Below are 15,549 nucleotides of genomic sequence, written 5' to 3' on the forward strand. Positions count from 1 at the left end.
CAAAATCTAGGTATGGGTGGAAGAAGATACGAGAGTGGCGCGGATCTATCTTGGTGAGGTACTAGATCTTGGAAGATTGTGCAGCGGGCATACCGCCAAATCGTGCTATCACCATACGCTGTAGTTTGGATAGAATATGGTGGGAAGTTTGAAGGTGGGCATCTAAGCGTGTGAGAGGTACTACGGTACAACTACGGGTGCAGATGATTACTTTCTCCCTTGGGATGAATGTGATATAGTCAATCGTAATTGGGTCGTATGGCTATAAGGTATAGAGTGTGAACTTAGTGACTGACTAATGGCTTTGATCTAGGCGATTGGCACTACGTACAAGGTGGTTAGCAATAGACGCTGGTGTTGTTTGCGCCCGTCGCCCCGTCCACAAACTGCTCCCCGAACCAGCGAATAGCGATGGAGTCGAAGAAAGAGGTGGCTGCAGAGGTTGCCCGGCAAGCTTCCCATATCGTCACGCTGTTGAGCAGGCCACTGCCGCCGCGTGGTGTACGGTAACTCGTGAGGCAGACGGTTTCACTTGTCTCCTTGCTTGTTGCACACACAAAAATGTGAACGTTAGTATATAGATAATTATATATAACTACCGTATAACGCGTGCGTCTCTGCCATATCGAGAACCTGCAGCTGCCAGCATGCATGGTTGGTGGAGGAGCGTGTATGAAGCGGAACGGCAGGTGAACGCAGGGTTTCGAGTCGCTGCCGCCATCTGTCGCTCATCGGTAGGCTTCGCCCAATGCGCTGCACACCGAGCTGTCTAGTTATTAACGTCTCATTGAGTTGTCTTGAGCTAATGCGCTCCACCTGTCCGGGTCCTAGGATCATGTCCAGGCTTTGCGTCGATCGTGGCACGGCTGCTTGGACTAAGACCCGCCCCCGTAGCGCTTCGCTTAGAGTACTAACGCCAACCTAATCGACGTAGGCTTTTAGCGCGGTTCTCCGTACCATGTAATATTCTTCTAAGAGAGTTTTGGCAGGTAGAAGCAGAGATATAAGAACAGTATCCAAACGAATCCTTAGAGTTCGTCTTAAAGATCAGATATGAGCTTTAGTACTAGCCTAAAGAATACCAGATGTAAGGGGCTCCGCTCTGTAGAGCAATCGCTTTAGTATATAAGAGATTCTATTCGATAGAAAGCTAAGCTTCTAGACTACGTAGCTATGTGTATACAATACCAGCTGCCTGAGCAACGATCGGGCTGACAAGGTCCGGCGCCTAAGCGTCGTTCAGACGGTGTGCGCAGAATCCGAGTGCTGCTCAGGGCACCTAGAATCCGTGAGACGACGCGAGGTCCCATCAAGAAGTAAGGCCAAAGGGCATCAGCCCGTTACACCCGACGGGGCCCGAGGGCTACCTTTGAGCCTCATATCTAAGCCACGTAACATCTCCTTCTATTTCCTGCAAAGATTATCTATTCTTAAAGGGATTCACAGTACGCTGCTAGATACTTACTAATACTTGTAACTAATAACGTGCGGGATCAGTAAGCTGGGCAGATTTATCTCACTAGTCAGACACTCTGGCGATGGGCGACGCGCTAACAGGTAGCGCCACGCTAAACTCCTAAGCCAATCAAAGGGGGAGAAAGGCTTCTACCGCCAGAGGGTCTGAGGAAGTTTGGTTCCTCGTTTGGTGGTTCTCAGACGAAGTTTATTAGCAACCAACTGTAGCACCTTTAACCTAGTACTTGTCACCCACAATAACGTGTTCTATTACTAACAATTATCAGATTTAAATCTATAAGCTCTTGCGCATCTTTTCCACCTGGTATCGACATACCTAGCTATCACGAACGCGTCCTCGCAGCCCGTAGCGTCCTCGCCCGCAGCGTCCTCGCAGCCCCCAGCGTCCTCGCCCGCAGCGTCCTCGCAGCCCCCAGCGTCAACCCATCAAGTCTGCTATCTAACTCTTCTACTAAACTAGATATATTAAGTACTATAAGAGGCTAGTGATTAGATTAGGAGTTTATAAGAGTTTTCTAGCACGTAGTGTTGGGGTAAAAGAGATTGAAGGCACTTATAGCGTAGTTATCGCAAAAAGTAGCAGTGCCCCTACTTTTCGCGAGGACACTTTGCATGCAACGCAGCGAGATAGGTAGATAAGATATATACGACGTAAATAAGAAAGATATGCTCTTCTATGTGAATCTGCACTAAGTCTATAACTGATAGTAGTGTTAAGATCTTAATAGAAACGCAAGGCAACTTTGGGTTTTGGCGTTCGAGTACCACCAAACGAGGAACCATTTTTCCTCAGACGCTCTGCTGTTGGACGCGTACCCTTTTATGTAATCAATCTCTAATTGGTGGAGGAGTTTAAGCGAAACGCTAGTCCAACAGGGGTGCGTCTGATTAATGAGATAACACCCAACCTGAGATAACGTTCTTCGTAATTAAGCCACAATATTGTAACAAAATTAACTAGATAAAATTAAGAGATAGTTATAGTTTATTATATAACTTTACATGAAGTGCGAGTATGCCCTTGAGTATAGCACTTCGTGCACGTCGGCGACGCGCGCTGACGTCGCTCACCACCCTGGCTCTGGCTAGCTTCTATGACCATCCTTTCCGTCTCTGCAGCAAGCTGCTGACCCTGCTGTACTTGGAGCACTCCACCAGGAGCGATATATTGGCGCGGCTGGCTCTAATTTTGTCGTCGACGCTGATTTTCTTCACCTAGTTTCTTATTCTCCTCTGCAAGTATTATTGCTAATTGCATTGCAGACTGAGCGCTCTTAGCAAGCTGACGTATCGCAACGCTCGTTGGCCTCTCTGGCTGGTGGCGCAGTCGCTCTTGGAGATAGCATATCTGCTTCTGAAGCTGTTCTACTGTATGTGGTGTCTCTGTCTGCGCTGCTGCCTAGGCTGTAGCGTTATAATCTGTAGCTTTCTGTGGTGGAGACGGCGTCCGGACGATAGTTAACGACGATAGAACACGATCTGGACAAGGAGGAACAAGGCCTGCCGCCCGGAAGCCTGCCTGGATATTCTGCTGCGTGAAAACTGCCGGCAGGATCCGCATACATATATATGGTGGAGCTACACGCTTGTAAAGGTGTGCGAAGTTGGTGGGGTGCGGCGCTCGCTTGTAAATCACGTTAATGTTCTTTTGCGAGTCTCTTGAGTGATACTGAGGCTCAACACTCAACGGGCCCCACGGCTCAACGAGCTACCCACCAAAATAACACCACCACTTCAACAAGCGCAGCCTTAAGTCTCAAATTTGATAGGCTCTTCGCCCACAGCAAGAAAAAGAGCTCTTACGCTATTCGAACGCCTTAATAAGCAAGGCCCACCACCTAAACGAGCTATAATACGAAGTTTTGGCTCACAAACCGCGAGGGGAGAGCCAGAGATCACCAAAGCACAAGTGATGTACACAAGTGCTCTCTCTGGGCTTATCAACGCCCTTAGTCGATTGAGAGGTGCATGAGCTTAGCCATGAAGATGGACGATTGTCCTTCTCCTAGGAGAGAAAGAAGGACGATCAAAGCTTCTCAAAGTAAGAGAGGTTTCTTCACTGCAGCACGATTGAACAAAGAAGAGGTCCAAGCTATCGTTATGGAGACTTCTCAAAAAAGTGCTTCAAGAGCGCACTTCTGTTTATCGTATCAACAACACAAAAGCCAAAGAGTGAAGAACTATTGTAGCTTGACTCTATTAGATATAATCTTTATCTGTTGTTTTTGTAAAGACTACTTGTACTACTATAGAAGAACCGTATAGTTTCTAGAAAGAGGAATACATTGTACAATTATCTCCTAAGAGCTCTAAAGAATCAAGCGATAGTGTTACGAAAGAGAGAGCAGGGGTGGTTTATCGTTGCAGCTTCTATACTGAAGACGAGAAGCTTAGGGATACAAGCTATAATACTGTAGTTTTACCATACAGAACTTGCACTAGGTGGAGATAGAGTTAGATAATAAAACTTTATAGACTTAACTATGTACGACTGTGTCAGGCGGGTATAACATAGTTCAATAATGTTCGTAGAGAAGGATTTTAGTTCAAATTGCATCGATTATTGAGTTTATTAAGAGTAAAGAAATGCACTCGAATGGTTTGTGCGCCCCTCCGCCATTTGCAGTAAATTCAATAAAATGGATTCTATTTCTTCGTATTATAGAGTGAGGGTGGATGGCCAGGAGGAAAATGAGTATCTGGCCATAATTCCGTATTGCATAGGCTTCTCGCGTAAGTTACTGCAAGTTGATTCAAATGTACCCATTTGGGAAAGAAATGCAGCTTACTCGAGATAGGGCTAGTGATCAACACTTCAATAACTAAGCAATCTTGCAAGACATGTAATAGGATCGGGTTGACTTCGCGAGGTGTGTGATACAACAACATACATCACGGTGCTATTTCGCCAACTTGACACGATCACGGGCCTCTCGCCGCTATGGGAAGCCTCTCAGTATCTTCTTCTCCACATGGCGAAACTGCCGGCATTTACAATCTTGATGATTAAGTACTCCAATAACTACTGTACGATATCGAACATGATGCAGACTACGGATGCTGTCGCGAAATAACAACTTAGGTATATGTGAGACAAAAGTTTCCAACTTTTGTTATCGAGCATGGTCGCTTTTGAATATTGATAAAGTTGAGACTGGGGTTGAGCATCATGCTTACGCTAATCCAAAATGTTCAAAAAGATGAGATGCATCATGCGAACATTCTACCCTTGCATTGTTATCAATAGAACGCGGTCTCGATGAGTCTTCCGCAAAGTTTGACCTAGAACAGATTCGTAGGGTCGTTTGAGGAGGCGGGGCAGCTACATATAACTTCGTTGATGTTTTCGAAAGACTCATTGTTTTAACCATGTGAATTACCATTGTAAGAGTAGTTAGCATAATTTATGCATATATATGCGGAATATGGGCTCTTCTACAACATGAAAGGACACCATCAATCCTCTATCGAGCAAATCATCAAGAGACATTATCGCCACATAGCTAAACTCAACTGCTTTCAACATGAGTACATCCATTCTCAGTCCACCTATGCCAGTCGCGCCACTTGAGAAGACTGTGACTAGACCGAGCGTTCCATTACCAAAAAGTCTTATAGAGAAAAACATCCTGAAGGAGCGCATCTCGTTCGACCCAGCTATGCATCTTAGCTACAAAACCGTTCCTAAAGCCATAACAATGAAGGACATAGGATATGAAGGTTATGGGATCTCTCCATTAGCCGTATCAGAGCCGTTCCCGCTCTTCACGGAGGATGCTATCAACCAAATGCGCGCAGAGGCTTTCACGCCGGAAGTTCTGAATAACTGCCTAGTCTCATCTAGTTTCGCGAAACATATGATTCGGGCGTATGCACCGAAGTACGCGACATTTGCCTGGGAAGCATGGCACAATAAGAAAGTACAAGCAATCATTTCTGACATTGCTGGTGTAGAGCTGGTACCCACTCTCCCCTGCGATGTCGGCCACATCAATGTGTCATTTGGCTCGGATGACAAGTCACAGCTAGGCGCTGACGAGACACCTGCATTCGGATGGCATTTTGACAGTACTCCGTTCGTCTGCGTCACCATGCTTTCCGACTGTACCCAGATGATTGGAGGGGAAACTGCCATCAAGACAGCTTCGGGTGAGATAATCAAAGTGCGAGGGCCAACAATGGTGACTTTCTCGTCCTCGTTTATGTTTGTCGAATAATCGGCATTGACTTTTGTCTAACAGGGAACTGCTGTGATCATGCAAGGCCGATACATTGAGCATCAGGCATTGAAAGCATTCGGTGGCAAAGAACGCTTGGCTATGGTGACATCGTGGCGACCGAAGTCGCCGTTCATCTCAGACCAGACGGTGCTAACTGGTGTTCGCGGCATTACAGAGCAGAATCCTCTTTACTACTGGTTCTGCGACTATCGATTCGATAACATGGAGGCCAGATTTCGAGAAGAGCGACGCAAGATCCTTGGGCGTCAGCGTGAAGGACTAGAGTTTGATATTGATGCCACTCGAGAATTCCTTGAGGAGCAGCAGAGAACCATCAAGCTACTTCTTGGCGAAGTTGTACATATTTGATGAGTAGAGAGGAGTAATGCTGCTGTAGTAGTGAATAGCATGGACCATTACAATTTGAGGATCACAATGCCAAGAGGTTTTCTCATTCTAGGGCGAACCTCCTGAACTCGCCCTCTGTGTCAGACTTCAAGCAGCAGCGCACGAATCGATGTGATTTGCGCAGTTGGAACTGAAATTGTATCAAACGCGCGCCAAATGCATGCAACTCAATGGTTAGTCAAACGATTGTCGCACCAACCAAGCATTTAATTTACACTGAGTACAAACTGCATGCGCTGTTAACTCGAAAGTTTTGAGAACCGGGCACTCAGTGGGGTCGAATGTATTGAGAACAGTCTATGGCTGGTGGCTAGTTTCAGCCACCCGAATTGTGCAGCTGCATAATTAGTTATGATCTTGTCCGTTACGGCGGTTGTTCTGTTACAAAGGGATGTACATTACTACTAAGTAACAAAAGCCTAGTGTAGGATCAGAAGTCACCTGCTTACAGAAACCAGAAGCTGAAACTGCATAAGAGTGTAAAACGTGCTAGTTATCCGACCATTGTCACCAACTGTTACTACAACCCTGATGACGCTTACGCTGGAAGCGTCAGCAGTGTAGAACTTCAAAGCCGGCTTGAATGCGCAGATTATCAAAATCTATCTAGTCCTTGGTCGACAATACCCTTGTGCATAATCAATATTACAAGCGATGTGTTTTGAATGAACGGGTCGTGAGGTAATGGGGTAACAAAGTTCATTTATTGGTATAGGGGGTGTAAGAGAGCTTGATGGAGGCGCTGTTATTGTTTTTCTCTCGAAAAGGTGTTTTTTGCGTATCAGCACGGATACAACACCAATGGCGTAATTTTTATAAGGAGGGGTGTCTATGTCTATAAAAGAAGGTAAGAAAGACAACCTATCTATAAATGTACATAGTAAAAAACAACGAGTGAACAGAAATATGGTTTTCCGGAGATAAAGTAGCCCGCTTATCTGGCGGCACCGGGGGGTTTGCGTAATGCAGGGAGGGACACTAGTCCTTATCTTAGCCTCCCTTCATAATTAAAGGAACGACTGACCTAATAAGTTAGTAGGAGATGTTGCATCATCACTCAGCCAAATTTCTTCTCCATCAATGTCCCTTCTGTCACTGTTGCAGCAAGTATTCTTTTAAAAAAACATCTTAGCCTCTAAAGTGCTGAGGTTTACAATTTGTAAGAGTTATTGGTGGTGCCTGGACGCTGAGACCATCAGCCATACCCTATAACTCTGCGCTAGAAGACGAGTCTATCAGAGTATACTCCGACGCTCAGATCTTCCTCACAAATACAATGTTGGTTCTCTGCCATGTTGAACAAAGAAGATTAAAGTATAAATGGTTTGGCTTCACGATTTGAACATGTGAAAGTTTGATGCGCGACATCAAGACTGACAATAGTGTAGGACTGCTTGTAGGCGTAATAAAACATAGTAAATCCAGGCATAGGCTAAAAATGATTACGCTGACTTACATAGAATTCTCTTACAATGTCTAACATGCTACACTGCAAAGGTATATAACTTACGAGATCTCCAAAAGATTTTCGGTCAACTAAACAGGACCTTGCAATGACTCGCCCAACAAAACAAAAAAGAAATCTATCTCAAAAATCTGGAAATGCCAAAAGACATACTCGAAAGAACAATCAAGACTGTAACTCTTCTTGGCTCTATAGTTTATTCCACAACTTGAGAACTTATTCCAACCCTAACTCACGAAAACCTAGGAATGATAAGGTTCTTCGCCAGGTTCCAGGCCAAATAATTGATGAGGAAGCAGTAGAGAGGAGCCTTTGCGCAGAAAGATCATACAGGTTATTAGAAAGCTATCAAAAGTGTCGAGGCAGTTGTGCAGACTACGAACATTATGTACACAAAGACGACACTATCGGGGACGTCGCATCTTGTTGGAAATGCAAAGCTACCACCCAAGGCAAGAATCCAATACCAAAGGAACAAGGCAAATTTAGGAAAAACCCAGAAGTGATCCTCCGCAACCTAAGCTTTCCATGTTTCCCTGAAGTTATCAAGTCTAGGGAGCGTCATGTTTTACCTGTATTGGAGCGAGGAAAAATACTCCTTGTGAAAAGATACAACAACGCTGAAAAATTAGTCCCTGGCGTAGAGGAATATGCTGAAATCCCTATAACAGAAAGTGGGTCAGTCGAAGAAATTATGTATTCTGTTCTTCAGTACTATAGGTTTAGAAGTCACTTTCTGCCACATTTATGCTTTAATAATCTGTGGGTCTGTGGTATAGAAAAGATTGACGAAACACACTACCGATGCAAACTAAATTTGTGAGGGTTGGAAAATATCTATATAGTTACTTATAAGAATGCTGGTGCCAATTGCAGTTGGATCGCAGCTATGTTGATATCTCATAAGCCGCCTCGAACCTTTACAATACGAAGAAATTGAGCCCATGATTGGTCCCGAAGGCATCCCAGAGCGGGGATGTTATGTTTCGCCTTCGCATGCTGTCGCATAAAATTCCAGTTAACGTCCGTCCCTCCGTGCCGGGACGCACGGTGTGACGGGACACCTTTTCTTCCGGATGCTCGGGTTGCGTGTAACGTACTCAAAAATAGACAAATACAATTCGTATCTATTTTAGTTACAGCTCTTGCTTTTCCAGTGTATCACCCTCGGACGCCAAAAAGCGTGTTGTTGGCTATGCTGTCGCTCGTTCTGTCAGTGCCGTTTATCGACTCTCCTCTAATACACCCTTGTTCCTCCTTTCTGCCAGCAACAACATCAAATGCATTATTGAATAGCTCCTTATCATTCCTCGTTCAAATGTTTTAGTAGTTAACCTCAAATCTCATCTTCGTGACTTCGTTGTCTCGTATTTGGGACATATTGTACATCTCTAAAGATTTTGAGAGAAATTGACGGATATTCAAGATTAACGACTGAAGAGAATTTTCCGTCAAGGAAATAATGAGTTTCTAAATGAGTACATATTTTGAAGCGATAGGATTTGTTTCTCAAGTACTACGGAGCAGTTGCTAATTTTAAAGGTGCTTCTAACGTAATTAACAGTGGACTTTATAGAAAAAAAGCTCAGTTTATCGTGAGAAAGAGTCTTCATGAGAAGTTATCAATAGTGCTTCCTTCATATATGGAATGGCTATGTACACCTCTCTCGGCTTCTTGAATCAATAGGTTCGCGTTTCCCACTCGCTTCTTGGATTTGAAAGTTAAAAGTCAAAAGAGCGAAGAAGCTGTGGAATCACGTTGCACATTTTGTAAAGTGAGATCTCTAGCTTCCATCAGCATGTCTCCAACAACATTCTGAACACATAGAAGCTTACATTCTTTCCAGTACACATTCTAGCGTCCCCGCCAAACTAGCACATGTGTCAGAAAGAAATCGACCCATGGCTCAAAACGGTAAAACTTACCTGGAACGTATACTGCTCCATGTTGGCTGCATCAGCGCTGGATCACCGCTCAGGCATGAAGTCATCCGCATTATAGCCAAAGATACTCCATCTAGTTCTAGCTATGAAAAAAAATTAGAACCGCCATTGCTCTAACCATTTTTTCATGTCAGTTTGATCTACTGCTCTCCCTTCCCGCAGGGTCTGGCTGACGGCCTCTGTGTTCTTGGTCGCTAGTCTTGGTAATCCTGCTGCCATATCAAGACGTAGACTGTTGTAGAAATCGCACAGCTTCAACCCCGGTATGTGTTCGGCATTCTCTTTGGTCAATGGAATTCGTCCCAGCTCCTGAACCCAATCATCGTACTCAATCACGTCAATTTCCACGTCATGACTTTTGAAATATTCCAAAATAACAGGATACAACTGTCTCCAGCTTGTTCGATGGGGGTTGGCTAGATGATAAATGCGCGTGGATTGTGAAGTTGGTGCCATGGCAATATCGACTACAGTCGCACCCGCTACATCCATCGCTACCCAGTCCACCTGCTCCATGGTTCCAAGAGTCTTTGGTAGCTTTTTCATGAACTTGCTTGTGTGAACTAACGATGGTAGCCATTCATGTCGGTTCCAGGCTGCTCCACCGGCCTGCGCGCTAGGTCCTGCTAGCTGACTCGCGCGAATGATGGCAGTTTGTATGCCAAGGCGATGTGAGGCGACTGCAAGTATCTCAGCTGCAACTTGCTTTGACTCGCCATAGCCTTGTGGTAGCACAATCGAGCGGTCAAAAAGGGTAGTGGTAGATTCTGGTACAGGAGAACCGTCTTGTACAATGCTGCCCCACCTGCCAACGCTGGCAATCGACGAAACGAAAGTGATCGAAGGTTTGTAAACACATTTAGAGACAATGTCTACAAGATGCCGGGTTCCAGCAATGTGTGTTGCCTCGTAAGATGGGAGTCCAAGGTTGAAGTTTACAGACCATGCTGAATGGATGACCATCGTAACGGTGGAGACAAGCCGTTTATACGCTACCTCTGCAAGGCCAAAACGGACGGCGCTGAAATCAGCTTGGAAGAATTCGACCCTGGATAAGTCCGGGACCGGATAATGGTACTTCTTGAAGCCGTTTTCTTGTCGATTTCCCGCATCAAGCGCACGATTCAAGCAATACACTCGTTCGACATCCGGGCGCTGGAGAAGGCTTTGCAGCACGTGACTGCCGAGACTACCTGTCGAGCCAGTGAGAAGTACTGTTTGTTTCGATAGGCGCTCTCGTGCAGCAGTTCCCCGCTCCTTTTGGATTAGATCTGCTGTATACTTTCTAACCAAAGTGCCTAACTCTTCTTCACGGCTGCTTGGGTGCTTCATTTTTATACCCAAATCACTCTCGCTTAGGGACAGGGCAAGGACGAACTTTTCAACAGTGGGATTCTCGTAAACCGTCGCAGCAGTGATGTCCGTGCGCTGTAGCGTCGTTCGTAGTGCTTCCGCCAAAGTTAAAACGCTTAGGGAATCGACTTCCAGGGTGCAGATGTCGACCTCGTCCGGCGTTTCCTCACCAAAAGAAGGTAGCGAGTTCATGAAGATAGCACGGACACTACCTCTGAGGTCTACAGCACTGCTAAGTTCCCTACTGGACTCACTAGCACACGTTCCATCGTCGTACAACGCTGTGATCTTGTCCTGGAATACGACCTCTGTCTGCAGCCGCATGATCGAGCCCTTAGGCGTGCGCTCAAACGATTTTCCCTCTTCCATGACAGCGATCTTGCTCTTGTATATACGTGCATGGTCAGGCGCCTCCTTATTGGCTTGTTTCACCGTGGGCCATATGTCTTCTACCAGCATAGTCGGGTCTCTTCTTCCAACCCCGACCCATTCCGGCTCGATAAGCAGTCCAGTTTGAAACTTCCCTTTACCAACGACTATAGCACCTTTCACCCTCGGGTGGGATTCTATGAACTTCTCCATCAACACAGGATTGACTTTTTCGCCGTTGCTAAGCACAAGAGTGTCGTCTCGTCTGCCGCTGTACCTCCATAGAAAAGGCTTGGAAGGATGCTTCTGGAAGAGATCCTTGGTTTGCCATTTTTCTTCTTCTGGAAAGATATGGAAAACAGCTTGGTAGTCGGTGTTCCTTCGCGTGAGAACAAGCTCGCACAGATCATTTTCTGTCGACTCCATGACAGCACCAGCAGCATTGCTCCAGTGAAAATATCCCCACTCATCTGACGAAGTTGTGGCGAGGCTAGGTATGAGTAAGGCTTCGGTACTGCCTATGATCGTTTGAAGCTTTGTTACTCGACAAAGCTTTTCCCCGCTTGCATTAGCCAACGGCGCACCTCCGAAGAAGACTGCATCCAGTTTGCCAATTGCTTGAATACCCACTTCGGTACTAGAAATATCTTCAAGGATGGAGGGAGGAAAGAAACCGGTAGCTGGGTTGATTGCGTTGATTGTGTTGATGACTAGGCTAGCGTTCCACAGCTTTCCAGAAGGAAGGGTGGCAATTGAGCTCCTGCACATTAGCGATCGAAGCCCTACCACAATACCCATGGCGTGAAAGAAGGGGACAACAGCGAGCATTGGCCTTTTGTCTCTAAGAAATTGCCCCGTGACTTGTAGGCGGCCTTCTTCCCGATCTAGAGTCGATTGCTTGAATACCGAATTCAGGCTGTCTACGGTCATACGAACAGCCTTAGGCAGACCTGCTTTGTTATCAGATACCTACAGAATGCAATTTACAGAGCAGTATTACTAACCAGTTGAACCAGAAGTATGAAGGATCAGGCTATCAGCATACCCATCACGGCGGTGTTTTCCATCATATGGGAGTGTCGGATGACTTAGATCGAGTAGGTCTAGCAAAGATGGCACACCAAAGACCCGCATGCTGGGGATAACTTCTTGTATTTCTTTTAGACACTGGTGTTTCTCTTGCGTGCTCAGGAAAAGCGTGCATTTTGTCTCCTGAAGGATGGCTTTCTGGCCTGCAGGAGAATTTCGCGGCGAGATAAACAACGGAACGTACCCAACCTTAAGTACTGCGGACAGTATGACAAGATACTGTAAGTCATTAACACTGCTGGCATTAGCAAGGAACAAGGAAATAAGGGGCAGAAACTCAGCCTACGTAGCCAATGGTCGCACCTATGTGGTCTGGAGCTCCTATCGTGTTCTCTAGCGACCACGCTAAACTGTCCACTGCGTGCGCCAGTTGTGCGTACGTGATGTCGCGCCAGCCTTCATCGACACTGATGCTTGATTTTGGTACCCGTGCCCAAAGAGCATTCGGCTCTGCTTTTGCTGCCTCGTCGATATGATCCGGTACCGCTAGCTTTGGTTGAGAGGTAGACATTGTTGTACAATGCTCGATATCTTGATGATTGGTTCTGATTAACGCGACTTGGTTTCGAGGAGTCAAGAGCATGTAGCGTGACGCTATAAAGCTGTTGTATGTTTCTATATATCATTCTGAGCGCTTTTTCACTGTTTTCACTAAAGGGTGGCTTTAGACTGTACACATCCGCTAGTGATTAGGCTCTAGCGGCTTATCTGACTAAGATAGTAACTTGTGATACTTTGAACATTCTATTGAATAATGTCGTAGGTATAGCAATCAGTCTGCCAGTCATCCCGGCAGCTACCACTGCTCTGATCTTACAACAATGAGATGGAAGGCACGTGGGGGCGCTAGTAGTGCCTTGTTGAGCAAATACTAGCCTGTTGCAGCCAAGATATTCTCGAACAACATTATCACGTAGGCCAACAAGTTACAGCCGCATATGATACATGTAGCTGAATTTAAGTCCTGTTGCACAAATACATAGCAAAATACAAGGCTAGCTGGTGTCGCTCTTCACAAAATGCGCTCATTGGGAAGAGCCGCCCAGTAGAATCCTTTGCAGCAGAATGCATTTAGAAAGTGAGCTAGTCCACATATCTTGGACGTTGATTGCTCATCTCGTTGCGCCGAGCTGAGAAAATCCTACAGTAGCTGCGTCAATACAAGATTATGGAGAGATTTTCTCATTAGCGATTACTGCTTCATTCTGGGAGGGGGCGTTCTAAGATTCCCGTCACCAGAAGATCAAGAATTTAGCAATGACACATCAGTGGTTCCATAGCTGACCTCTTGTGCTTAGCTACAAGAAAGGGCTGCTCAAATTTGTTGTGCAACTGCGCGTATACATAGCTGAAGTCGCAGTCGCTGACGACAATGTGAATCAGTATGCAAGCATTAACAGCAAAACAATGAAGATTCTCACTACATCATGAATGGTTAGTATGCAAGTAATATGTAGCTGAATTTCAATAACACATTGTGCTACAACATCAAAAGTATGACTGTTGACGTTGCAAGGTGTACTCAATATCTAAAGTAAGCGATTTAAACGAAGAACACCAATCAATACACCTGCTTCGTACGAAGATTCGTTGAAAACGAACTTTAGCAGAAACCATGAATGCAAGTATAATCGTCATTTAGGAAAATATTATAGAGTCTAGTCTTTACTTCTCTTTTCATTGATTCTCATTGCGACGTCGTGCGTATCTGCCAGATGTTGATTTTGGTGTGAGATTTACTTAGGTGAATATTGCCAGTGCTGCGCGACCAAGATTCATGATTGCGTTTCTTCCAGGCCAAAGATAATAAGAATAGCACGAAAAACAGTAAACTCCAACCTTCTGTCGCAGCCAAAGCTATAAGGACATGGTGTAAGTAGCTGTCGCCAGCTTCGACATCACTATCCTCTTACGGCTTCGATTCACGACACGCCAATGCCCATATCACTGGTGCTTGAAACCCACCCCAAAAGATTTTCCATGATACTGGATTTTATCACACGAATCTGCTTCCGTTCGATATACCGCATAATTCTCTACGCCGTCCTAGTCATCTCTGGGTCTCTTGTCTTTGACCTCATTCATGTGCTAGCCCACAGATCACAACGATCAAGATTCCCCGTATTGCGATTCCTGGCCCAGGCTCATTCTTTCCACCATAAGTACTTCGGCCGCGACCTGAAATTCAACGACGGCTTTCGTGTGCAGAATCTGGTTTGGCATGTCCCGCTCGAGTTGTTATGTCATTTGGCGGGGAGTGCGCTGAGCTGGTTATTAGTAAAGCTCATCTCTTCGGATACTGTAACCCTGTCAGAACTCGATCTGGCCTTTGTTTGGGCTTTGCAAATAGGCCAGGCCTGTCTCATCGTATGCCGCTGGGGTCATGATTCGAATCATGTTCCATACAAGCAATTGCCGATGGACCCTTACTTCTTCTTCGTCGGCCCACAGTACCACGCGATGCATCACATTGCACCTGATAGCAACTTTGGATCTATGATTCGACTAGTCGATTGGATTTTCGGTACTGTGGGTACCCTACGTGGACGACGTGTAGCTATGACCGGTTCCCGGGGCGCACTCGGACAAGCGCTTACGCAGCAGCTTTCCCTGGCACAAGTCAAGCGGATCAAACCATTGCGTTTCGGTATCGAGTGGAGACTGGACGAATTTTCCGAACTTGACCCGGTCTTGGCTGAGACTGATATACTGATTCTTGCGCACGGAACAAAGGAGAACAGTTACGCTTTGCAGTCTAACTGTACTTCGGTTCGAACTATCATAGACCGATTTCAAGCCTGCTATACAAGCTCAGGAGTACGACCGCTGCCAGAAGTGTGGTACATCGGCAGTGAAGCCGAGCTTCACGGTAGTTGGTCAAAAACTGACGAAGCCTATACAAAGTCGAAGCGCGCTTTTGTTCCCTTCGCTCGTTCCTACTACAACAAGAAGAAGTTTCTGTATCGCCACATCGTTCCATCGGCGTTTGCGTCACCCATGGGGTCAGGGCTCGTGTCAGCAGATTGGTGTTCAAGAGTCGTTTTGTGGTGGATCTCCCGAGGGGCACGATATGTGCCAGTGACATATACGGGGCTCGCGTATGTCAATTATTTCTCGTTTGTATTTGGGTGTTCGACTTTTGTATGTGACTACGAACTCACGATGAGGATTGTGGTGTTGCTAGCGTTGCTTTGTTCGATTTGCGGAGCCTTTTTGTTCTGTTAA

The 15,549-nt window shown here is 45.8% G+C and overlaps 4 protein-coding genes across 4 annotated transcripts; 3 read left to right on the forward strand and 1 right to left on the reverse strand.

Annotated features, from left to right (window-relative positions):
• Positions 1-5,000: 5,000 nt before the first annotated feature.
• Positions 5,001-6,065, forward strand: PSV08DRAFT_355291 (uncharacterized protein; the record flags this gene model as incomplete). The annotated part of the gene is made up of 2 exons (XM_066092909.1): positions 5,001-5,657; positions 5,718-6,065. The coding sequence occupies 2 exons, from the start codon at positions 5,001-5,003 to the stop codon at positions 6,063-6,065; spliced, it is 1,005 nt and encodes a 334-aa protein (XP_065948543.1).
• Positions 6,066-7,657: 1,592 nt separating this feature from the next.
• PSV08DRAFT_373803 (uncharacterized protein) lies at positions 7,658-8,392 on the forward strand (the record flags this gene model as incomplete). The annotated part of the gene is made up of 1 exon (XM_066093276.1): positions 7,658-8,392. One exon carries the CDS (start codon positions 7,658-7,660, stop codon positions 8,390-8,392), a length of 735 nt encoding a protein of 244 aa, XP_065948544.1.
• A 1,217-nt stretch (positions 8,393-9,609) lies between these two features.
• Positions 9,610-12,835, reverse strand: PSV08DRAFT_355292 (uncharacterized protein; the record flags this gene model as incomplete). Its single annotated transcript, XM_066092910.1, has 3 exons — positions 9,610-12,185; positions 12,240-12,543; positions 12,611-12,835. The coding sequence occupies 3 exons, from the start codon at positions 12,833-12,835 to the stop codon at positions 9,610-9,612; spliced, it is 3,105 nt and encodes a 1,034-aa protein (XP_065948545.1).
• Positions 12,836-14,304: 1,469 nt separating this feature from the next.
• PSV08DRAFT_373805 (uncharacterized protein) lies at positions 14,305-15,549 on the forward strand (the record flags this gene model as incomplete). The annotated part of the gene is made up of 1 exon (XM_066093277.1): positions 14,305-15,549. One exon carries the CDS (start codon positions 14,305-14,307, stop codon positions 15,547-15,549), a length of 1,245 nt encoding a protein of 414 aa, XP_065948546.1.

Source organism: Bipolaris maydis (assembly GCF_028858645.1).
Source record: "Bipolaris maydis strain C4 unplaced genomic scaffold PSV08scaffold_13, whole genome shotgun sequence".
Lineage (NCBI taxonomy): Eukaryota > Fungi > Ascomycota > Dothideomycetes > Pleosporales > Pleosporaceae > Bipolaris > Bipolaris maydis.